Below are 25,054 nucleotides of genomic sequence, written 5' to 3'. Positions count from 1 at the left end.
GGAGGCAGGGAGGTCGTAGCTCCTGGGAAGGAGGCAGGGAGGTCGTAGCTCCGGGGAAGCAGGCAGAGACCTTAGCTGACAGGGAAGGAGGCAGAGAAGTGTCAGCTGACAGGGAAGGAGGCAGGGAGGTCGCAGCTGACAGGGAAGGAGGCCGAGCGATCTCGGCTATACAGCAGGAAATCCGACCTCAGCTTAAGGCAGAGTCTCCACCTGTGTGAGAGACCAGCCGGGGGCAAGTGTCCAGAACAGTTGAAGTGCAATTTCTCCGAAGCCAAGAGCCCACGGGGAGCAACAGGGACAAGCCGAGCTCCCGCCGCATGTTGTAGGCTCCAGGTCCCGGGGGATCTGAGCAATGGGCCGTCGGAAGCACAAACGGCCCCGGGGCGGAATTCTGACAAGGGTTCTAGGCTGGAAAGCGCTTTAAAGCGGCCCGTGCAGTGGAACTGGGGGCCCGAGCCCAAGATGCGCCCAGGGCGGAGCAATAACGCCGACCTAGAGCCGGAGGGGGGAGAGGGGGGAAGAAGGCGGTCCTGGGACGTCCCGGGAATTGTTCCTCTGGCCAATTGTGACTTAAGCTGGAGAAGGACGGGGAGGGGGAAGCCTAGAAAGGCTTCCTCCGGCCTCTAACGGGGACCCCTTCTGGGGGCGGGGCCCTGCGCCCTTCCGTCTCTCTCACGCTTTGGAGAAGACATCATGGACTTTGACCCTGACGCCGAAAATTAAAAGTGGGGCTTCTGTCTAACTCCTGCAAGGGAGCAGGGAGAGGAACCCCAGCCCCCACCGGGCGGGGCCTCCTGCTCCCCGAAGCCCCGTTTCCTCCCATCACGCCCAGGACCAGCCCCTCAGGTCCCGCCCACTGCTCCCCAAACCCTGCCTCCATCACGTGGGACGCCTTACCCACTGCAATGGCCGCTCCCCCCCTCCCCCAGACCTCCGGACTCCACCCCAAGCTCTGGTTCCACCTGGGCCACACCCACCGGCCGGTCACCTCCCAGCGCCCCCCGCGAAGTTGGGGCCTCTGGTCGCGGAGCCGGGTCCGACCGGGAGGAGGCAGTGGAGATTCCCAGGAATCCAGCGATTCGCAGCCAGAAGGAGTTTAGTTTCGTGGGGGACGTGAAGACGCGGCTCCGACTGCGCGCTCGGAGGCGTCTCCGGGTCCAGGCCGCCAGGTCCTGCCTTGTGACTGCGAGGAGCGGGGCGGGCCCTTCCTTCCCGGCGGATCCGGAGCAGAAGCCGCGTCCTGAAGCCCCAAACCGTAAGCCTTCCTCCGCCGCCTCGGAGCTGCTCGGGCCCAGGCGCTGGCGGCCCCTCCTGCGCCTCAGTCGGCACTTACTCCCGGCTGCCCGCCGCCGAGCCGGCTCTGGGCGAGGCGGGAGGGGGCCACACGTCCGGGTCACACCCTGACCTCTCTTTTGAGAAGTGGAAACAGACGTAGGCTTTGAGCGAGCCCAGCTACTAATATTGGGAGTCTTGGCTTTGTCTGTGCCGGTCGGTTTCACAGTCGGGTCCCGGATCCGGCGGGTTTGGTTAGCACGTTTCCCCCCCATCTAAATGAACATGGGCCCATTTAATGCCCCGTGTGTCCTCCCAGGAAGTCACCGCGCCGCTGGACCCACTTAGGGTAGATCAGGCCTCAAGGTTTGACATTAAGGGGCCGCGTTTAGGAGCTGGAGGAATAGAAATCGAATGTGGCCGCAGCGGAACTGTGCTGGTGAACTCTCCGAACGCCAGCAGGCCAGAGGGTCCGATGGAAAAAAGGACAGAGGGGGTAAAAAAGGCCGATATAAGGATAAGGTAACTGAGTTAGGGCTATTTGACTGGCAGTTTTGCTTCAGATTTTAAACTGGGCCGTTGTTGACAGTGTCATTATACTTCGAATTATTCTCTTTTAGGGATTTGGGCAAAACAAAATGTTGCTAAAACGGAAAAAAGATTTCTAGAGGAATGTATGATCACGCTCCTGAAAATGAACCCTTCTTTTCTTGAATTAATTATCAATTAAACTGTACAAAATGTAGTTAAGATGTTAAAAAAGAAAACTCATGCATTTAATTGGGTAGATTTTGTTTAAAATAGAAAATGTAGTTAAGATGTTAAAAAAAGAAAACTCATGCATTTAATTGGGTAGATTTTGTTTAAAATGATTAATGATTTTTACCAAATAATGAATTCTTGGCCCAAAAGCTCAAGTCTTTATACTAGTCAAATACAAAGTGCGTGGGCCGGCAACTCTTACCCAAATTAAAATCGGAGACTCTTCTGGTATAAAGCAAAAAAGGATTTTTTTTTTTCAATCTGGGCAGAGAGGACAACTCCCAACTGCCAAGGTGTCAGGAGAGGAGTGCAAAGTGCAAAGACTGGATTACATAGATCCCCATCCCCATTCCCCCAAGGGGGAAATCTGGTCAAGATTGTGGGTAGTCCCCACTGTTTTGCTTCCCCTATTCCTACAGGTGAGGCAGAATTGGAATTTCCCGCCAGTTCTGTGATGAGACGAGTGAGCAAGCACCAATCTTGCTAATAATCCCCATAACTGATGTTTCAGGAATAGTTTTTTGGTTGTAATTTTAAATTCGAGCTCAGAACAAACGTGAAACAGATATTCGACAGGGAGACACAGACAGAGACAAAATGACATGAAAGAGGACTGGCCCGTCTTTGTCAAAAGCTACCCTGTAGCACTTCTGCCTTCTCTGGCATCCCAGCTGAGAGACCCTAAAAGTCTGGGGGCCTAGACTTGTGTTGCTAGTTGTCTCAAAAGAATTTACAGGCTTGAACCCATCCTGGCCAAGGGGGGAAGCTTTGTTGCAATAATAACACCATTACAAAGCCAGGTGAAAGTCCAAGGGAATTCTACAGAGAAATAGAAGGAAGGAGCTACAGTGATCCAACTTTCAACCACAGATAAGCTAATTCTGGGGCCAAGGTTAGGGCTAGGGCTAGATTTAGCATTTCCAGACTTATTGTTAGAAAAATTAGAAGCATAATAATAATATAAATAAGGTTTTTGATTTAAAACATGAAGAAAAATTGCCAGTGAAACGACATCAATGCATTTCTGAATTCTCTTCTTTAGAAAAATCACTTGATCCTTCTGACCATTTGACCCTCTGCACATCTGCCTTCAGAGGAGATGGAGTCATTCTGATCCAGTTATGCCAGTGTTTATTCTTCAGCTCCTGATCATATCACCTCAATGTCAGATTTTTAATGATCTCCCAGTAGAGGCTCAAATATCCCTGTTATAATGGGAGAACCAGTCTGCCTTTAAGTGAGCCCTCATTCTAATTGAGATCAGGAGAAAATTCAATGGAATCTGGATTAACAGTGGAAGTTAAGTAGAATTCCCATTTTCCCAAGGTCCAGTTGCTGTCAGCACCTCAAGTATAAGGCCCACTATTTTCTGTTTGGCTGCTGCCCAGGTTTTATCTAGCCACCTTTTTTGCTCTAGAGCACAAGGAATAAGGAGTGAGCCCCAGAGCTGTGAGGGAGATCCTGCTCCTGTGTGTGATTGAAGGACATAGCCCTTCTTGGGAAGGCTCAGGGGCTGGGGAACATGGGAACTCTTGGGACCAGGAGAAATTTCCAAGAGTGAACTGCCTGGAAACTGGAATTATTGGAAATGAGAGATCTCTGCCTTCTGCAAGCCAGTTCTGTAGGTGCAGGTCCCGCCGCCTTTGGATATATTTACCCCCACACCTCTCTGTTCTCCTCTGAGCTTTTGCTAGTTGCCTTTCTCTTTGCCAATGGGTGTAATGTTCTTCTCTAAAATGTAATCTTCTCTGGGAGCAGGTTTCTTGGGGGTTTCTGGGAGCAGCCTTAGTTTCAGCTTAGATGATAATCACCCCAAATGCAGCCAGGAATTAAAGTCCAAATCCTTTATTTTCTCTTTCAAGTCTTGTCTCCTTCTTTAGGCCCAGTTCGCTTTCTTAGAGGCCTCTCTCTCTCCTTGGTTCCAAGAGCTCTTGCTGCTACTTCTTTGCCTCTCCAGCTTCAGCCTCCAGCCAGCACAAAGGTGGAAAATGGAATGAATCTGTCTCCACCTCCAAGAGTGGGCTTGTCTTCTCTGACTTGTGAATCTCCTGGACTGAATGCTGGTTGAGGCTCCTCCTTATATATGCTCTCTTAAAGGTGTGAATCTTGTAGAAGTATAGTAAGCACTAAGTACATTAGTGACCTACAGAACTGTTGAGTAGCAGGCTAAATTAGATAACTAACTTAGCACCTTGTAAGAATCCTAAAAAATGGGGTTAGGGTGGGTCACCTGACCTTCACCTCCACAAAGAACATGCTGCTCTACCAGACTCTGCTATTGAACAACTGCTCCACAACCACCTCATCCCTTTTTTTCACACTCCAAAACATGAATGTTGAGGGTTACTGTCCCCAGATTTATCATCGATTCACGTTTTCCCAATTTCAGACCTTGCCCATAAGGACCCAGGAGTCCCACCTTATTGCTGAATCCTGATTAGAAATTTGGTGCTTCTGCCTTCTGACTTAGACCCCTGAGAGATTCAAGAGTTCTGCCTGCCCTGAGGACCCACTCTGGACGTGGGCCCCCAAAACTCCTACCTGGCTCTGCCTCTCTCCCCCCTCTCCTCAGGCTCTTGGGCTACTGCCCTATCAGACCCTTACCCTGGCTTGCTGTGTCCAGGCTCCCTTTAGAGTCACCAAGCCTAAACTCTACCAGAGGGTCCCAGGCAACCTCCCCAGCTGCTAGGTACCTCAGGACATAGTCTTGCTGCTTTCCCAGGCTCTGTCCCCCAGGAGCCTTGTGTCACTGCAGTGTCCCTGATCTTCCTGTCAGGACCTGAGTCAGAACATCTTCCTCCCAAACCTTACCTTTCCCAGGCCTTCAGGTTCTCTGCCCCCCACCCCTTTCTTTTAGAGCTCTCAGATCCTCCTCTCTCCCCTCCCTTTACCAGGGGGTTAGATCCCAGGCTTCCTCAAGTTCCCCTGGTGCCTCCTTCTAGAGCCATCCTTCCATCCACAACATTTATTAGCCTCCCTTCTTCCTGGATCAAGCTGTCAGTGGGTTGTAACTCGGCAGAGTACCAATGGGAGGCAGAGCTCTGACAGGCCTCATCCCAGTGGGATCTCAAAGGCTTCTCTGCTTCCTAGGTCTCTGTTACTGGATGAGAGAGGGGAGTAATTTTCCTATTCAGATCATTTTCACTTCCAGGTCTGCCCCTCCCTGATGCCCACAGTGTTCTCTTGATTCTGCTCATTTCACTCTTGATTTTCAGTCTTTTTTGTCTTGCTAAGACCAGTGAGCTCACTTCTCACAGACCAGAGACTCCACCACAACCGAACACCATGAACTTCGTCAGGGATTTCCTGATTGATGGGGATCCCTGCAATTTCTTTTTTTTTTTTTTTTATTTTTAAAAAATCCTCATTTTTAAAGTGGCAAAGAGCCACTTTCACCATCCCATCCAAACAAGTGAATGTCCTTCTGCTGCGGCCTGGTGGGAGTTGTGGTGAAGTGCGAGAATCGGGGTGGGGAATCCCCTCTGCAGAGGTGCAGGTCCAGTGTGAGGAATTCACAAACCCGATGGCAAAAAGGGATTTAATGGCACTTGAGAAGCCAGCTTGTGAGGAAGACCTTCTTCTTAGGGGCAAAGGTTAACTCTGAGAAGAGAATATCTTCACAGAGGGCAGGGGTCCTGGAGGCAGCTTTGCCAAGACTGTTTTCTTGGCAAAGGATAATCCTGTTTTAGATTTCTTTAGAGATTTGGGGCTCGGAATTGCCTTTTATTAGTGGTCTGAGGCTTGGGCTTCCATTGAATGAGATTCCTTCCATATTGTCAATGGTCCCAGGCCTAGATTTCCAGTTGGAAAGAGATTGGCTCATCTTGGGAGTTGAGCTACTGGGAGGGGCTCAGTTCAATAGAGGCCACACCTCTGGCCAGATCTCCCACTGCATGAGACACTCACTGCCCTGAAGGGTGGGTCTCTGTCAGGGGGGTTTCAGGGTTCACCACCATCATTTCCATATTGTTTTTATTTCCCATTTTCTTTCTCAAGTCCCCTTTTACCCTATCCCTGTGAGTATCTTTCTCCTCCCCTTCCCCCCCTTCCCCTTTTCTCACCTCTATATATTCAGAAAGGTTCCTTCCCAAAGTATACATTGTTTCCAGGAAATTCAGAGAGGAAGGTTAGAGTGTTACCAGCTCTCCACCTCCGCCCAACCTGCTTTCTCAGTATTAGTTGTTACTCTTGCCCATTTTTTATAATTGTTTCCTTTTTCCCTTTCCCACCCCAGCCTACACATTCAGAACCAACCTTGGAAACTACTTACAGTTATACTGAGTAAATAACTGGCCTTAATGAGTGCCTTGGGATTAGTGCTTCATGTTTTCCTTTTTGGGGATGTTTTATATTCAATTTTCCATTGAGTCCTGGTCTTTTTCTTACAAACACATGAAAGTTTTTCATTGTATAAAATCTCTATTTTTCCCCCTCATTCCATATTCTATTCCAGATTTCTGGGTAAATTATTCTGAATGGAACTCCAGTCCTTTGTGCTTTGAAATTTAATGTAACCAAAGCTATGGTCTTTTAGAGTAGTAATTACTGGGTTGTATGAAATCCTGACTATTTCCCTAGTATTTGCAGTCTGACTTATTTCCTTGTTGGATTGCAATCTTTTCTGCTAAACCTGGGAATTTTGGAACTTCGCCAGGATATTCTTGTAAGTTTTCCTCCTTTGAACTCTTTCACTTGGTGAGCATTTGATTTTTTTTCTTTCGACTTCTATCCTCTTGTTCTAGAAATTAAGGGCAATTTTCTTTCCTAATTTCTTATGTTATATCCAGAATGAATATGAAATTACATGAAAATCATAATGGCTTTGCTGTGTAAAGGCTTCTAGAAAGTTTTCATTTTTCTGAACCTAAGAAATTTCTTTTGATAATATTTTATTCTAGAAAAGGACCACAGATAAAAGGGAGATGTCTTGATTTGTATTTGAATGGGATGTAAGGGAGGCAGTGCTCGGCCAAATCCAGTGGCAAGATAAAAGTCCTGAATCCTTCCTCCAAGAAAACATGAGGTGATGGTAGCCTGGGGGAGGGGGAGCTCATTGGGAGATAAGATGGACAGCCTGGTGGATAAGTGACCAGGTGAATTATGAGTCTTAGGGTGGAATTTGGAAGCCTGGGAGGAGTCTAGAGCTGGAGAAGAGCCATTCCAGTGGTCATTGGCCATGTGATGATGAGCAGGACTTGGGGAGGGGAGGCGGGCAGCATTCAGAAGTCATCACCCTGGATGATTTGGGGAGTGAGGTCCCACCCTCCAGGCTTCAGTGGGCTGCTTGGGGCTCTTGAGCCTCAGAGGACAATCCTAGAATAGATTAATGGGAAGCAGGAAGGCTTGGGACTGAGATCTCTGGGCATTCTCTTCGATCTGCCATTTTCTACTTACCGCAAAACTTCCCTACTGGAGTAGGCCCCCAGTAGGTCTGAGCCAGGGCTCCTAACATTTCCTGACTTCTGCTGGCTGCCCTTGCATAAGCATTCACACTTCTTATCTGTTCTGATGGCCAATGGCCTCCCCATCTGTCAGAACAATTTCCTTCCAGGTCTGGCTAGTTAATGAATTCTTGGCCCCTACCTCTTTTTTAGGTTCCCAAACACTTCAAAAATACTGCATTGCTCTCTTCCTCAAGCTTACCCATTGAGTTGTATTTGCCCAAAGGCAGACTTTCCCCATAGTAACCCAGGAGTCCCACTTTAAGCCTCCTCATCTGGTGTATTATATCTGCCTCCAGGTCCTACTTAGTGAATTGATTGTGAGCCTTCAGACATGGTTCCTAGGAGGTTCCACAGGCTCTGCCTTTCTGCCCCCAGGACCCCTCCTTGGTTGCAAGAACTGAAGCCGTTTCCTGGCCCAACTTCTCTGGACCCACACATCTTGGGCTCCTTCCCAGGCAAGTGGCTCACTGTTTCCACATTCCCTTTCAGGATTCTAAGCCTGAAATCTATCCAAGAGTCTTAGGAACCTTCCCCCATCATCTTTTTAGATTTCAGGACTGTCATCCTGTTTTCCCTGATTCAGCTACCCACCTAAATCACTTCTGGACACTTAAATTTATTATTTTACCCAGGCTTCTGACCTCCCTGCCCCCTCTCTCACCACAGGTCCTGGGAGCTGAGTACCATACCTGAATGTCTCCCAGCCTCAGGCTTCTTCTATTTTTTTCCTGGGGCTCCATCTCAGAGCCCTTATATTCTACTGGATCCTTCACTCAGATTGTTGTCTAGATAATATGTCTGTTGGGGAGAAGGGATGCTGGGAGGACCAAATATCACTGGCAGGGAGATTTCTGACTCAGGGGACATTGAAGTTCTAAGCACTCTTGTGTGGGGAAAAAAGTGAAGAACTTACAGATTAAAACATATTGATCAGGGACTGTTAGCTAAAGCCTCCGTTTAGGAAACACGTGATTTTAGATAAGGTCTGGACTATATTCTATTGTTCAAAGAAGGACACTGGTGAGAAAGCTGTGCATCTACTGCATTCCACTGACCAAATAGGGGAATAGATTTATGTGACCAATCACAGCATATAGAGGGTGGGATTTTGAAGATTCTTTGTTAAAATGTATAAAAGCTGGAAACATTTTCAAGGGAGTGGCTCCGTCCTGCTGTGAATTCTGCTCACAGACCAGGATAGAGTCCGCTTCTCTAGATTCTAATAAGTAATTCTGCTTTCTATGAATGATTTCTGTAGTAGTCACTTTGGGTAGTTCTTTTTGTCCTAAACACTCTCATCCCATCTGGGGCCCCAAATCCCTCCTACCTCTTAGGAAGGTAGGGGAGAAGAAAGGAGTCACAGTCATCTTTTCCTTGTCCCTTCTGTCTTTGTAAATTCCTGCCTGCTCCTATGGCTGTAGTGTTTGTTTTTTTTTTTTTTTTTTTTTTTTTTAATAATATATATGATCGTTCTCTCTGGTAGCAGATTTCTTGGGGAGGTTTTCTGGCGGCAGCCTTAGTTTCACTTCAGAGTAATAATCGCTCCAAGTGCAGCCAGCTGTTAAAGTAGTTCTTTATTGTTTCCTCCAAAAGAGCCCAGTTAGCTTTCTTTGGTTCTGAGAGCTCTTGTTGCTTGCTTCAACCTCTCTCTGAGTCTTGGTTCTGCCTGACTGCAGATTAGCTTCTCAATCTCCCGAACTGAACTTTCACTATGTCAATCTTCCGAAGTGACTTCTGGCTCTGGCTCAACTCCAACTAGTGGCTTCTTCTGTACTGACTCTCCTCCACTCTGAATCTTTTCAATTGAACTCTGCTGCGTGAGCTCAGCTGTTTTTATGCTCTCAAAGGTTGACTCCTCCTCTGAGAGCGCGATTATGGGAGGTGTGAATTCACAATTAACTTTGTGAATCTTCCATACTTGTGAACTCCAACATGTGAGCTCTAATGTGTGAATTCTTAAAGGTGCAAATCCAAGCACACAAGCATTGTTTCCATCAATTCCATTGAGTTATCATTTTGTTTCAAGTTCTGGCTCATAACATATGTCCAATAACCCTGGGGACTTTTCCCTCCTAGACTTGTTTTTGACTGGGTAAAAGAGGTCATTGTTGGCTTTAATCCTTTTCAGGCTTTATTCCCTCTGTGGGTGTTGCCTCCTTCAGACTGAGAGCTTAGCTTAAGGTCAAGGTCTCCACTGCTTCCAGGGCCATCTCCATCATCCTGATCTATATCTGGCCACTGGAACCAGGTGGCTCTGGAGGAGGTAATGGGGCTGGGGACTTTACACCTCACCACCCTCTTTTCCTCTGTCCCAATTTAATTAACTGACTTCCCAATCTTCCTTCCCCTTCTCAAAGTCTGGGTCCTCTTAGAGAACAAAGCCAAAGAAGCCATTAGAAACTCAGTTCTTAACTAGAGTTACAAGTATTATCTCATGTAGGTAAAGAAGGGACCCTGAAACACTAAAAATCCTTGAAGGAGAAAATCTCCTTCAACTCTGCCTCAGTGAGGGACCCCCCCTGAGGGAAACAAGACAAACCATTTCATTCTGTTATCTAGGTGGAATAGGTTCAGTTAAAGAAACTCTATTCAAATTCCAGGTCAATCTGAAACTCAGCTTGTAGATGAGCCAACTTGGGACTCTACCCACTACCCCCCACCAGGTCTGACCTGCTCTGCTCCAGCTGGCCCAGCCCCCAGCAAGGCACTCAATATAGTAGCTTCCATCAACTAAGGCCTTTTGCAGATGGACCTTATAAGATCTTTTGCCACCAGGACCTTCTATCCACTGAGAACTGCATTCTCTCAGTGCAAAACTCCATTTTCCATAGATCTGCCACTATAGAAGTCAGTCTCTGGGTAAACTGTTGGAATCTTTACAAAGTGTTAAGCCATTGGAGTTGATTTAATCTTAGAAAGAGTTATTTTGGGCCAGAACTTGAACTAGGTACTAAGTACAACTGATGGAAACAATGCTTGTGTTCACACCTTTAGAGAGCTCATAAGTATCTAAGAACTCAATGGAGTTCACATGTTTGGGAGATTTCAGAGAGCATACTGGGAGATATCCCACAATCCCACTCTCAGAGAAGTAGCATAAATACAATTCCAGTGCGCGACTCAAGAGAATATTCTCGGGAATATCGACGGGGCTCAGAGACAGAACACTCTGGAAGAAAAGCCTACTAGCCCTATCTTTGAGGCAAGAGAGATCCATTGCATCTTCCAATTTGGTGCTGGCTGGAGGCTGAAAAAAGCAGAGGCAAAAGCCAAGGACAAAGCTGCAAGATCTCTTGGAGCCAGGTAGAGAGATAGCAACTGACCGGGCTAATTTGGAAGGAGAAATAAACGTTTGCACTTTTACCAGCTGACTGCAATTTTGGAGTAATTATTTATTTCAACTGAGAGTAAGGCTGCCTCCAGAAAACCACCACAGTAAACTAATTTCTATCTAAAAATAAACTTTCATTTTGCAACTAATAATTTGGAAATAAGTGAATTCTTTCACTTCTAAAACCTGCGGCTGATTTAAAGGGGATTCTTAACAATTCTCTTACAGCCACTAATCTAGACCACTCAAACAGCATCGTAGGGACAAAACCAGTTTAGTCTTTTTAATTTAGCTTTTTCTTTTTCTTTCCTTTTTTATGCTACTCTCGACAAGTCTTTTATTTGAAAATTTGGAGTCTCTGTTCTGCTGTGGCCTTTTCATCAAGAATGTTTGAAAATTCTCTTTTTCATTGAATGTTTTCTTTTGTGAAAGATGTTTAGTTTTGTTGGGTATTTTTTGCCATTTTTTGGCTATAATCCATGTTTCTTTACCTTCTGGAATATCATATTGCACTCCTGACTGTGCGTAAACAATATTTGACTTGGTTCTGGCTGCTTCCAATTTTTTTTTTGGATCTGGGAGTTTGGCAGTTTGGCTATAATGTTTCTAGGAGTTTTCGTTTTGTTATCTCTTTCAGGAGGTGATCAGTGGATTCTTTCCATGTATATTTTATTTATATTTGCTTCCAAATTTTTAATGAATTATTTTCTTTAGTGTACCTTCTTTTTCATTTGGCCAATTTTTTTTAAGGAGCTGTTTTCTTTAGTGGATGTTTGTGTTTTTCTTAAACCAAACTGGTGACTCTTTTTCTTTTTCCATGATTTTCTAGTTCTACTCTCATTTCTTTTCCTAATTTTTATTCTAGAGATTTCCCATTGGAGTCATTTTAGTCTTGTATTGTTGCGAGTTTGCATTTTGACCTTCCCTTTGACTAAAATAATGTTCTATTAAAAGAGATTTTTTTTATTTTGTTATGGTTTTTTTCTCATTTCCCAGACTTGGTAACTCTCATGGAACCTCACCCTGTATAATTTCCTGTAGGCTATCCCCCTCTCCAGGAAAAGAAGGGAATGACATCTGTTCAGTTATCATCTCCTTTCCCTCCCCCCCAATAATCTGCAGAGGACCACGGCCTGGCCCAAATCAGGAGCCTGGAGCCAGAGGGAATGGCACCTGGAAGCTGCAGAGCCCCACTCCAGGTGAGTGTATTCTGCTACAGATCTGGGTAACATCAGCCCAAGAGGCCATTTCCATAGATCTGGAGGATGGTCTGTGAGATGGGCCATCTCTCTTATCTGTGGATCCTTTACAAAAGTGGGCAGGAAAGTGAATGCAGTAATAACAACACTGCTCTCCTCTCTGCTATGTTTTGGATCAATGTCCCTTTGGCATTTTATGCACTAACTCCCTTCCCCCAGTTGCTGCCCCCAAGTTTGTTTAAATTTTCCTTCAATATAAGTCACTGACAAGGATGACCTCTTCACTCATTAGTGTTTATCTTGTAGGTATCTTGTCTTTGCTTTGGTCCAGAACCATCTCCCCACTACACACACACATACACACACACACACACAATCTAAACACTCTCTGTGTCCTGTGGCCATGCTCCTTCTTATACTCATTGACTTTCCCAGAAACCCTTGACCCTAAGTATTAACTGGAGCAGAACCCTGGAAGCTTCCCTAGCTCTTGTCCTCTCCCTGGCTAGGAGCAGCAGAAATTGTCCTCCTGCTGCTGCTCAGTTCCAGCTGCCTCAGGTCCCACAGATCTTCCCAAATCTCTTTGAATCTCTTCTCTTTGCCATTTTCCACCATTATTATTATAATTTCTTTCCTGAGGCAATTGTGGTGAAGTGACTTTGCCCTGGGTGACACCGCTAGGAAGTATTAAGTGTTTGAGTTCTAATTGGAACTCAGGGCCAATGTTCTAGGCACTGCATCATCTAATGGCCCCTATTATGATTTATTTTAACCCTACATACAAAATAAGAGAAGAAAACAAATTTCAGGCAACCAGCAGAACATAACAGCAGATTTGATATAAAACAAACCTACATAATAAATGCTACCCATGGTTCAAGAGCTGTCCGGTGTTTCTTGACTTCCTAGAAGGGTTTCTGCTGTTCCATTTTATTTTCTTTAACTCCGGAGACCCTCCATGCCCCCAAAGCTGCAATTAGGTACTTCTAGAATCACTCCTTCATACTCAACTTATACTTAGCCTTTCTGTCACTTTATCATTGCTTGTGTCAAAGCAACAGGCATTTTGAAAGGGAAGAGGCTCTGTGGGAATAAAAGGAGATGCAAAAAGGAAAAATCAGATCCTGCCCTCAAGAAGCTTCCATTCTAACATGGAAGACAACACGTCGGCAGCTGTGTCCACTCCAGCTCTGTACAGTGTAGAAGGGAGGCCTTTGCATGATTGTGCTTCCAAATATTCTCATAAAGGATGTGCCCTTTGGGTAAATCCCTTCTCTCTGCTTCAGTTTGCTTTTGTAAATTGATGGCTGTTGGGCCAGATCCATTTGAAGTGTGTGATTCTGGAATTTGGAACGCATAACCTTACAAAAATGAATGTTGAAAACTATCTGTACTTGCATTTGGGGAAATAATACTATTTGGGGGGGGAAGGATCATATTTTCATCTAGATAAAATTTAATTTCTGGCTTTAAAAAATTCATAGGATCTTTTTTTTTCTCCTTAGTGATCATGGAAATGTTTTAGCTCTACAGCACATCATACTTAGTAACTTCACACAAACACTTCATGCCATTTTCTTAACATAGCACTATCTGATTTCACCTCCAAAAATCCTCATTTCTCTCTGATAGAACCCATAACTTCCCGATTCCATGGGCAGTGCCATTTCCTAGTAAGATCTTTCTCAGTTTTATTCCAAATGAAAATACAAAGTTTTTCTATATTCCACTGGTCTTCAGGGGACTTTGGTTTCAGTGCTGGCTCTGACTCCTGTAAGGGCTGTCACCTTTGGGCAGATCCCTCTCCTTGCTTCAGGTCCGTTCTGTACATTGAGGAGCACTGGAGATTAGTTCAGTTATGAAGCTTGCTTCAACTCTTAATTCCTCTGGGTGTTGGTGTTTTAGGAGTTGGTGACCTTCAAGGATGTGGCTGTGGACTTCAGCCCAGAGGAGTGGGGTCTGTTGGACCCGGAGCAGAAAGAGCTGCACAAGGAGGTCATGCTGGAGAATGTCGAGAACTTGCTCTCCCTGGGTAAGGAGCTCTTCCCTTGGGACTCTGGAACTGCCATCAACAGGAGTGTCACTATCCCCTCCCTAAGGTGCAGAGTTTCAGGCTTTTACTAGTTCTTAGAAAGCCCCAAGAGCTGCCTCCTGTCCCCAAGAGACAGGGTCCTCCTGCTGCCTGGTTCTTCTATCAGTTGTCTTTGCACTGTAGGATGGGAACCTGGCAGTTTTGCCTGTAAACCTTATAAAAACTAATCCTGCCCCTTTTCACTGACAATGGGATAGGAGAAGGAAGCCCCTTCTTCTTTGGGGGAAAAGCTTTGTGGATTGTAGTGTTCTTTTGGGTAAAAAGGATAATTTTTTATCTCACTTCCCTGGTGTAACCCATAAATCCCCAACCAAGTGGGCCTTTTTCCTCCTTCATACATCACACAAACCTGTAAAGATACAGGGAGAGAAAGGAAGGGTAGGTTTTTCCATACATTTGCTAGGATCTAGGCCTTGTGTCCAGAGCTTCCTTCATGCACATTATCACACTTGATCCCCACCAAAACCCTTTGTTTTGGGCACCATCTTTATCCCCATTTTACAGGTCTGGAGGCTGACGCAAACAGATGAAATTACTTGCCCAGAGTCACATAGCCAGAATATGTTGTAAGCCAAATTTGAACTTGGGGCTTCCTGACTGCAGGGCCGGTGCTTCCTTCTCTGTGCTACCAGCTGTCTCTAATGCTACTGGGATAGGGGCAGCAAAATCAGGATCTTCTGATTCCAGATTTCTTGCATGACCTCCTTTCCCCTCTGTCCTCTTCTCCTGGCAATAAGCACCCTGAAAACCATCTTTGAGTTGTCCTTGGAACCCAGTAGACCTCACACACACACCCCTCCCACCCTGTTCCAATGAGGAATGAATGACAAGTTTCAAGACTCACACCCACTATCTTCCCCCTCCCCAGGACTTCCAGTTCCCAGAGAAGATTTCTTCTCCATGTGAAGAGAGGAGCCCTGAGGAACTCCTGTCCTGGTGAGTGAGTTGCAAGCTGGGGTGTGGGCTACTATTCCACAAGCTTCATGCTTGGAATCCCTTTTCAGACTCTTGGGGTAGTAAGATCCTGAACACTTCAATGAACCTCTTAACCTCAGTCTCTTCATATATAAAATGAGGGGATTGGACTCCATGGCTCTCAGTTCCCTTCTAAGGAAGGATCAATGATCTTAGTGGAAGTCTTTGTTGGAAATTTTGTGATGTCCAACTATCTACAACCAAAGAAAGAGGGCTCAGACTAATATACCTTTTCTTAGGCCTTCCTTAATCCAAAAAACATTTATTTTAACTTTTTTGATATTTATTTAGAACTAAAAACAAAATGGAAAAAGATAGAAAAGAACAGTTTTCAAAAATGTTTTATGTTCAGCGGAACATAAGGGAGGATTCATATGTAATAATAAATTTCCACAAACCATAAATGAAAGATATTGTATTCAGAACCTTCCATTGCTTTTTGCTTCCTTGTAGATTTTCTTTCATTCTCTGCTGTTCACATTTTACTTTATTCCACCCACCCCTTTCATCCTCTGCCAACCCCCTACACAGGATAGTTAGGCACAAATATATAGGAAAAGCAACAACCTCTGAGGAAAGTTGGCCACAAACTGGAATAGATCTGTTGGAAGACTCCTTCCTGCCTCCTCCCCTCCCTTCTTTCTCTCTCCTCTCTTCTTCCTTTCTTGCCTGTTTCACTATTTCTTTTCTTCTTTCCTTCCTTCCCTCTATCCTAGATGGATACCTAGGAGATCATATGCCCTTACCTACAGATGCTTTTAAAAGCATTTCCCTGGATAGATTTTTTATCTTTCTTCCCTCCCCTCCCTCTGTCCCTCCCTCCTGCCTTTCTTTTCTTTATTTCTTTTTTTTTTTTCATGAGGCAGTTAGGATTATATGACTTTTCCAGGGACACACAGCTAGGAAGTATTAAGTGGCTGAGGCCAGATTTGAACTCGGGTCCTCTTGACTTCAGGGTTGGTGCTCTATCCATTGCTCCATCTAACTGTTCAAGTCCCTTTCTTAAGGAACTTAAGGAACAAACCTTAAAACAAAATCAGTCTGATTCTCATTGACCATCCATAGGTCCTTTGCTGAACCCCATTTGGTCTTTGGATCCTCACTGACTTAGATTGAGTGCAAATCGCAGTCATTTCTGCTTTGGCCAGAAACCTTGAGCTTTTTCCTAGAGTCACTCATTCATTCATTTTTATTTATTGAGATTTTTTTGGCCTAGGTGAGAGAGGAGATTCTTTGCCTCCATTGCTCCCTAGCCTTAATCACTAGATGGGGGCAGCCTCAGTCACAGACCTGTTGGAGACCCTACCGTAAGAAGGCCCAGGTCTCCTCCTGCACCCAGAGCCATCTCCAGTAATCCTGATCTATAACTGGCCACTGGACACAGAAGACTCTGTGGAGGAAAGTGAGTCCTGTAACCTTGTGCAGCCCTCACTCACTTAAATCCAAGTCACTTACATGTCATGGCATGATCTCCCTCATGTCATTGTCCTCTCTTAGAGAGAAGGACTGACAAGAGTGAACCTGACTCTGCCTTCTTGATTTTCTCTGTCTCCATTAATCAGTTTGTGAATGGGAATGGAGCCCACCTTCTTACTCAGAAAGAAATCAGACCTAATTCATCTACTTTCTGTCTTTTCCTGGTTCCTGTTGACCAACCTTTGGCCCATTCTTGGAGCATCATTGGTCTAATTTACATAACTGACAGCTTCCCTTAGGTTAGGGATGTGAGAGGGAAAGATTCCTGCTTATTCCATAACAGCACCAGGAGCCCTAGGCCCTTGTTATCTTCACTAGTGACAATGATAGCAGTTAACAAGCATATGGTGCCTACTGTGTGCTAAGAGTTTTATAGGTATTATCTTATTTGATGCTGACACCAACCTGGGAAGTGGATACAATTATTACCTTCACTCTACGGCAAAACTGAGCCAAAGAAGCACATTCCCAGAGATGCAGAGCTAGGTGGTGCCTGAGATTGAATTTCAAAGAAAGGATTGGAAGTAAAATGGAGAACATCTGTCTAGTGCAGTGGATTGAGATGCCTCAGTTTCCAGTTTCAAGTTCTAATCTTTGCTGCAGAGATTTGGATCAGGTTACTCAGCCATTCAGAACTCATAGCCTGGTTTCTAAATGATGAGACCCTTCATCTTGCCTTTGTCTCAGCTTTGTTGTGGGGGTCCAATATCATTTTACTGTGTGTGGAACTCTGTGTTAATTGAACCACTTTACTGGTGTGAGCTAATAGTATTTTAAAATGATCGATTCTGTCTATTTCAGGTTGAAAATATTTTGCCTGGAGAAATTAAAAGTCAATGATTTTATTATCGGCCAGCTTTAGAGGGTGTGTTTATACATGTGTGTGTTTGTTTTTTTTAGATGCAGAGACGCAGTTTGATATGAAGAAGATGAGTGCAAATCTGGAAATGATCTCATGGAATGACCTTTTTCAGTATTGTGAATACAGGGCTGTTTTTGCCAACCACAAAAGAAAACACATTGAAGAGGAACATTGTGAATGGAATAGACACAAAAAAGCTTTAAGAAAGAGTTCTAGTGTTGCTGAAGATAAGAATATACATTGTGAAGAGAAACCACTTGAATGTCATAGATGTGATGCCGCTTTTCTTATACTCTTCCTTGCCAAGTATCAGAAAATCCATGCTGGAGAGAAACCTTATGAATGTAAGAAACATGGAAAGACTTTGAGAGAGCGATCTACTCCTGCTAAACCTGAGAGAATTCACCAAAAACAATCGTATCTATGTAATCAATGTGGAAAGGGTTTCCAATATTATTCCAAATTGGCTCAACATCAGAGAATCCACACTGGAGAGAAGCCTTATGAATGTACTGAATGTAGAAAGACTTTCATAGATGGCTCCAGCCTTGCTAAACATCAGAGTGTCCACACTAGAGAGAAGCCTTATGAATGTAATCAATGTGGAAAGTCTTTCACATCTCACTCTAGTCTTACTTCCCATCAGAGAATCCACACTGGAGAGAAGCCTTATAAATGTACTGAATGTGGAAAGAGTTTCATATATCGCTACATCCTTACTAAACATCAGAGAATCCACACTGGAGAGAAGCCTTATGAATGTAATGAATGTGGAAAGACTTTCACAGAGTGTTCCAGTCTTTCTGTCCATTGGAGAATTCACACTGGAGAGAAGCCTTATAAATGTAACGAATGTGGAAAGACTTTCACATTTCTCTCCAGTCTTACTGTCCATCAGAGAATCCACACTGGAGAGAAGCCTTATGAATGTAGTGAATGTGGAAAGGCTTTCGCAAAGCGCTCCTATCTTGATGCACATCAGAGAATGCACAATGGAGAGAAACCCTATGAATGTGACAAATGTGGAAAGACTTTCACATCTCATTCTAGTCTTACTGTCCATCAGAGAATCCACACTGGAGAGAAGCCTTATAAATGTAGTGAATGTGGAAAGGCTTTCATAAGTAGCTCCAGGCTTTCTTCCCATCAGAGAATCCACACTGGAGAGAAGCCTTATGAATGTAATGAATGTAGAAAGACTTTCATATCTCACTCTAGTCTTACTTCCCATCAGAGAATCCACACTGGAGAGAAGCCTTATAAATGTACTGAATGTGGAAAGGCTTTCCTAAATGGCTCCAGTCTTACTTCCCATCAGAGAATCCACAGTGTAGAAAACTCTTATGAATGTAATGAATGTGGAAAGGCTTTCAAACACACAAACAGTCTCACAGAACATCAGAGAATCCACACTGGAGAGAAGCCTTATGAATGTAATGAATGTGGAAAGACTTTCATATATCGCTCCATCCTTGCTAAACATCAAAGAATCCACACTGGAGAGAAGCCTTATGAATGTAATGAATGTGGAAAGACTTTCATATATCGCTCCATCCTTGCTAAACATCAGAGAATCCACACTGGAGAAAAGCCTTATAAATGTGATGAATGTGGAAAGACTTTTACGCGGCACCACAGTCTTGGTAAACATGAGAAAATCCACATTGGACAGAAACCTCATGAATGTGGAAACTTTCAGGCAGAGTTCAAATCTTGCTTAATAACAGAGAGTGCACATTAGAGAAAAACTTTTGAGTGTCTGGATCATGGTAAAGTTTTTAACATAGATTATTCTGGGACTAGACTAGACATGGAAGATCCCATACTAGATATAAAACCTCATTCACATAATCCATGTGGAAAAACATTCAGGCTCACTTCATTCCTTTTCGATCAATAATGATTAAGAAATTTTATCTGATTTTAAATTGTTTTTATTACTTAATTTTCCTCTTCATTCTCTTGTATATTCCCAAACTCTTTGGCTCTCCATCTGTGTGATAAGTAATGTGTTCCATGTTCTAATTTTCTTTTAAAATAGCTCCATTTTGAATTAGTTTGTTAAATTGTATTGGGTCAGTTTGAGGGTAAGTGAGGCCTTTTCAGAAAACTGACCCCAAGAAGAGTACCATAGTTTAGGGCTATAGTTCCAAAAAAATCTCCCCCTTGTACCTCCTTGTGGCTTGCACAAATCACTTTGTCACATCAGCAGGCTTTGTAATATATAGTTACTGTTCTAGAGATAGAACAGAAGGGTCCTGAGCCCCCATCCTGAGTTCTCACAGCCATTGTCCAGAGGACAAGCTACAGGGAAAACCTGAGCCAGTGTGAATCTTCTGCCTAAAAAGGGACAAAATGGGACAATAAGGTCTAAGTATTGGTGGAGTGAACATATTTTTTCTGGCCAGGGAATATAAAAACAATTTCCTCACTCATCATTTTGTGCATGTTAAAAACTTTGGACTTTCTTGAAATTTGGCAAAAGACTATGGGTCATGTTTTGTTTCTCCTCACAAGTCCAATTAACACTAGGAAAACATCTAGGAGTTCTGGTAGCTAAAAGCTATAAAGATACAATTTTATATATATTTACAATATGTCAATTATATCTTTTTCCTCCCAAGCTATCAGTATCATTTACAACTATAGGGGTCAAGTTATCATACCAAGTAACGTGTTTAATCATAGGAGGGGTTAGGCACATAAATCCAATGCAATCTTTTGTCTATCCTGTAGGCAACTGTGATAGACATTGCCAGGAAAGAGATCAATGTCCTAACCCCCTTCTCTTAACCCAAGAGGTCTTGTTTTCATCTTCCCATCATTTCTTTTTTTGGAGGTTTCCCTGCATCCTCAAGGCCCTCATCTTCTTGGCTAGTGTGTTGAAAATGCAGATATTTCTCTCTGGGACCTAGTTCTGCCTTTTCTGGAAGAACGCAAGCATAACTTCAACTCTACATTAGTAATGTGGCTGGACCAGTCCAATGACCCATTATTGGATATTTCCAATAGATATTTCCAGTAGATAGGAACATTTCAGATCAGGTGAATTTTCATACCTTGCACAACTCACATTTCTATTGAGCTCATTCAGTTGCTCTTTGCTCACAGAGCAGGGCTCCTTCTCTGATGAGGGTACACCAGGCTGGGCTGCCAGCTTCTCCCACATCATACAATCAATTCTAAAGTTCTTCAGAGAGATCGTGAGAACATCCTTGTATCAGCATTTCTGACTCCCTTGTGAGCACCTGGCCTGTGAGAGCTCTTCATAAAATTCATCTTTGGGTTAGTGTCCATTGGGTATTTAAAAAATGTGCCAGACCCAAGGAATTGTGCTTTCTGCAGTGGAGCTGGAACGCTCAGTAATTTAGTTGCAGAAAGGACCCAGTGTCTGGTACCTGATCCTTTCAGGTGATCTTCAGAATCTTCCCAAGACAATTTAAATTGAAGTGATTCAGTTTCCAGGTGTGGCGTTGATGGACTATCTGGGTTTCACAGGCCTATGACCGTAAGGTCAGCACATAGGTTCAGTAGATCTTCCGTTTGGGAGTCAGTCTAATCCCTCTCCTCTCCCTTATTTTCCTTCAGAGCCTCCCAAATAGTGAGCTAGCTCTGGTAATACATGTGCCAACCCCATTATCACTGTGGATATCCCCAGAAAGTATATTGCCAAAGTGAGTGAATTTAACCAGGGCACTCAAGATTTCTCCCTTTGCTGTAACCAATGCTGGCTGGTGGATCACCTGCATTTTCTTGGTGTTAACTGTTACATCAAAATTAGCACAATTGGAAGGGAATCGATTCAAACTCTTCTACATCTCAGCTCAGAGACTTCATTTAGTGCCCAGACATCTGCAAATAAAAAGTCATTCACCAACATTCCCTCTATTTTAAAGGAAATATTCGCCAATAAATCTGACAATCTAAATGAAGCAGATTGATATTTACAGAAATACAAATTTCCCAGATTAACAGAATAGAAAATGGAATACTTAAATAACACAATCTTAGAAAAGGAAATTGAACAAGCCATTTATGAGCTCCTCAGGATCACTGTAAATCACAAGTGAATTTTATCCCCATTTAAAGAACCTATCATATCTATCAAATTGGCCAATATGATAGAAAAGGAAAATGATAAATGTCAGATGAGATGTGGGAAAATTGGGACACTAATGCACTGATGGAGGTATGAATTGACTCAACTATTCTGGAAAACAATTTGAAACTGTGCCTAAAGGGCCATCAAACTGTATATCCTTTAACCTGAGAAAAACCACCACTAAGTCTGTATGCCAAAGAGATGTAAAAAAAGGGGAAACAACCTTTTTCTGCTCTTTTTATGGTAGCAAAGAATTGGAATTCGAGGGAAACAACTGGGGAATGAATGGTTTAACAAATTGTCTTATATGATTACAGCAGAATATAATTGTGCTATAAGAAATGACAAGCAGGATGATTTCAGAAAAACCTAGAAGGGCTTACATGAACTGACGCAGAGTGAAACAAGTAGAACCAGATCATTGTGCATAAAAAGGACAAAACAGAATAACCAAGACCTGTGAATGACTTGGATATGCTCACAATAGAATGATTTAAGACAACCCCAAAGGATTCATGAAAAATACTATCCCTCTCCAGATAAAGAACTACTAGAGTCTGAATGCAGATCAAAAGCTAGATTTCTTTTCTTTTTTCTTAATTGTCTTCCCTTCTTGTTTAAGAATTTGTCTATAAACTGATTATTTCAGAAATAGGTTATGTGTATGCAATTGTATAAAAACATATCTCAGATTACTGACCATTTCTGGAAGATGTCAAGGGAGGGAAGAAGGTATTGAATTGAGAATTCAAAAGAAAAGTATTTAAAATGTTTTATAGGTCTAATGTGTAATTGTGAAAATTTTAATTACAATTAAAAAAAAAAAAAGACTAATAAACCCCAAAGAGTATCAAAAAGTCAGGCACGACTGAAACAGCAAATACAACAACACAATCATTCCCCACTAAATAAATGGACAAAGGACACAAAGAGGGAATTTTCAAAGGAAAAACTGCCAGTATTCCCAACCATGTGGAAAACGCTCCAAAGCACTAAAAAGAGAAATGTGAACCCAAACAATGTGGAGACTTCATCTCATACTTGTCTGATGCCTTTTGGACAAGACCTGAGGGTCTCCTTTAGGGCACCCCAGCTTCCACGGGAAAAGAAAACTCCAAGTACTTTGAATAGTCTCCCAAACTTAGCCCTTTCCCTAAATTCTCTCCAAGGGAAGGCTGAGGGCCTGAACAAATGCTAATTAACTGCTATTTAAAACAAAAAAGGCATTCTCTTTGACCTGGTCCCAATAGTTCAGGGTCTTTTAGTGTGACCAAGAAGCCAACTTCACCCTGGTTCTTGAGTTGCTGTATTCTCCAGATGGATGTGGGATAAGCAGGAAACCCCTAGTATACAACATTTGCTCCTTCACCCTCCCTGCTTTCTGAGTGTGCCCGAGAGTGGAACCAGCTCCAAGACAGGGGTCAGCCAGTGTGCACCAGGGTGATCAACTGTGCACCTGGACCCTTGAGAATAAGCAGGGCACCCTGGTTTCAAGATCTGTCAGGGAAAGCTTGCTCAAAGGGGAGAAAAGGGGAGGGGAGCAGTTCTATAGATTGTGAGGGAGGATGCTGGGTGTACGTAAAGTGAGCAATGACCCCATCCCTTCAGAACAGAGAGGAAGGAGCGAAGTGGTCCTCCTTGGGTGAGAACTGGATCAGAGTTACAGAGACTAGAGAAACAGAGAAATGAAACTGAAATTAGGAAATAAAAATCGAAACTTAAAAAATGGAGGCTAGGACCAATAGTAAAAAAAAGGACAATGTAATGGGGCTGGGGGCCTCAGACTGGAAAACAAGAACAAAATGTAATCAGAGGTGGGGCCTGAGAATAAAAAAAAGATTGTAAAACATAATCGGGGTGGGAACTCACAAGTAAAAGGGAAGAATTTGCACTGGGGTGGGAGGGGAGGGAGTAATGATGTAATTGAGGGTGCTGGGATTCTGTGCTCTGAATAGGTTGTGCCCTCAGTGGTACTCAGTGGGTGGGGGACTAGGGGAAGGGCTTCTTTCAAGTATAAAAGAGACATATTGATGCCAACTGTCCCTACTCTATAGGATACCCCCTCAGTTGTGTAACTGAGGACTTGAACTTCATCCCTCCCAAGTCCAGGGGGTTATTTCTCGCATGGGTGACTCAGAAATCCAGAGGATGGAGGGCAGCAAGTGGGATGGGGGGATCAGGGAAAGAGGGGAGTTAGTGCTGCTGATGCTGAAGCGCTGCAGATCAGTTTGAAATCCGGAGGGAGAGAGTAGGGCAGTGTCGCTTGGGTTCCATTCAATCTCCTGACAATTTTTGTAAAGAAACAATCCAAAGGGAAGGTATTGCCAGTGTCACAGACAGCCCTGCGTGTCTATGGGAACGGCCTCTGGGATGTTGTGGAGTCTGGGGGCAGGACACTCACCTGAGGGGGGGGGGGGTGGCTCCCACCGGCCATCCCCTCCGGCTCCGGCTCCCTCCTTGGGCAGGCCTTGTCCTCTGAACAACTTTTCCTTGTCTTTCTGGGACAGGAGGCTGGGCTGAGGGGCTTTATCAAGGGTGAGGCCTCACAGCAGTCACAAAGAGAGGGAGGGAGGCAGCAGGGAGGGGCAGGGCTGGAAAAGGGAAGTCTTTATACCTTCTTCCCCTTCCTCTTCCCCATCTTCCTTTAGAGACCCAGGAGGAAAAGGGGGCTTGGGATCCCACATGGGATGAGTCCAGTCAGATCCTCAATAGTCCATGAGTCAGAGATTCCCCCTCCCATATGTCTTCTGCCCTCCCTGTCTCCCATCACACCAATACTCTCCTCTCTCTCTCTCACTCTCACTCTCATTCTTCACTTTCATTCCTCACTCTCTCTGTCTCTCCCTCTCCTTGTCCCTCCCTGGGCCCTCCCCCTCACAAACACATAGTCCTTATCTAGACAACAAACTGCCTGCTTGACCCTGGCAGGGATCCTGGAGGGATCAGGGTCCCAGCCACCGGGGAAGGAGCAGGGAATGCCTGCGGCTGGGAGACAAAAATCCCATCTGGGACCCAGCCCCCTGGCAGAGAGCCTGGGGGCTCTGAAAGAAGAGGGGGCAGGGAAGCCCAGGTAGGTCTGGGAGGAAGATGTTCTGACACAGCTCATGGCATAGAGGGCAGGGACACTGCACTGACAGCAGGCTCCTGCTGGACACAGAGCCTGGGAAAGCAGCGCGGCCGTGTCCTGAAGCCTGCCTAGGACGCCTGGGACCCTCTGGCAGAACTTACACTTAGAGTCCCTAAAGGGAGCCTGGGTAGAGGGAGCCAGAACCGGGGGCTGGCAGGGCAGCAGCCCAAGAACTGAGGGGCCGGACAGGGCCAGGCGGGAGCTCCGTTGCCTGCACCCAAAGCGGGGCCTCAGGGCAGGCAGGACCGAGGATCCTATGAGGGGCTGGATCTGGAGGCAGAACAGCTGAATCTCTAACGAAAAGCTGGGGACAGGGAGACAGGACACCTGGGTCCCTGGGCTGTAAAGTCTGAATTTGGGGGGAAAGGTGACGCAGTGCTGAGTGTGGGCAGGGTTACCTCAGACATTTGGG

General features: G+C 44.6%; 1 protein-coding gene and 1 long non-coding RNA gene across 5 annotated transcripts; one reads left to right on the top strand and one right to left on the bottom strand.

The window, feature by feature from the left end:
- Positions 1-1,138: 1,138 nt before the first annotated feature.
- Positions 1,139-19,656, top strand: LOC100914046 (zinc finger protein 883). Of its 4 annotated transcripts, XM_031963549.1 has the most exons (5): positions 1,139-1,255; positions 13,914-14,040; positions 14,605-14,666; positions 14,969-15,036; positions 17,452-19,656. In XM_031963549.1, exons 2-5 carry the CDS (start codon positions 13,933-13,935, stop codon positions 19,152-19,154), a joined length of 1,941 nt encoding a protein of 646 aa, XP_031819409.1. In that variant the 5' UTR covers positions 1,139-1,255; positions 13,914-13,932; the 3' UTR covers positions 19,155-19,656. The 4 variants fall into 4 exon arrangements, with proteins under 4 accessions (XP_031819409.1, XP_031819411.1, XP_031819412.1 ...); XM_031963551.1 differs by lacking the exons at positions 14,605-14,666; positions 14,969-15,036 and adding an exon at positions 11,806-12,008 and having other exon boundaries at positions 1,168-1,255; XM_031963552.1 differs by lacking the exons at positions 14,605-14,666; positions 14,969-15,036 and adding an exon at positions 11,932-12,008 and having other exon boundaries at positions 1,176-1,255.
- LOC116422959 lies at positions 19,202-25,054 on the bottom strand. Its single transcript, XR_004233442.1, has 2 exons — positions 23,917-25,054; positions 19,202-19,753 (listed from the first exon to the last, which is right to left on the bottom strand). It is a non-coding gene; the product is annotated as an uncharacterized LOC116422959 (long non-coding RNA).

This window comes from Sarcophilus harrisii, chromosome 3, assembly GCF_902635505.1.
Source record: "Sarcophilus harrisii chromosome 3, mSarHar1.11, whole genome shotgun sequence".
Lineage (NCBI taxonomy): Eukaryota > Metazoa > Chordata > Mammalia > Dasyuromorphia > Dasyuridae > Sarcophilus > Sarcophilus harrisii.
The sequence above is the reverse complement of the archived record's forward strand: the minus strand, read 5'-3'. Positions and strand labels throughout refer to the sequence as shown.

Bases quoted from the DNA above. Each gene is read 5' to 3' on its own strand.
- LOC100914046 (XM_031963549.1), top strand. From the start codon at position 13,933: ATGTGGCTGTGGACTTCAGCCCAGAGGAGTGGGGTCTGTTGGACCCGG. The intron at 14,041-14,604 runs GTAAGGAGCTCT...CCCATTTTACAG, and splicing joins CGAGAACTTGCTCTCCCTGG to GTCTGGAGGCTGACGCAAAC. The intron at 15,037-17,451 runs GTGAGTGAGTTG...TGTTTTTTTTAG, and splicing joins CCTGAGGAACTCCTGTCCTG to ATGCAGAGACGCAGTTTGAT.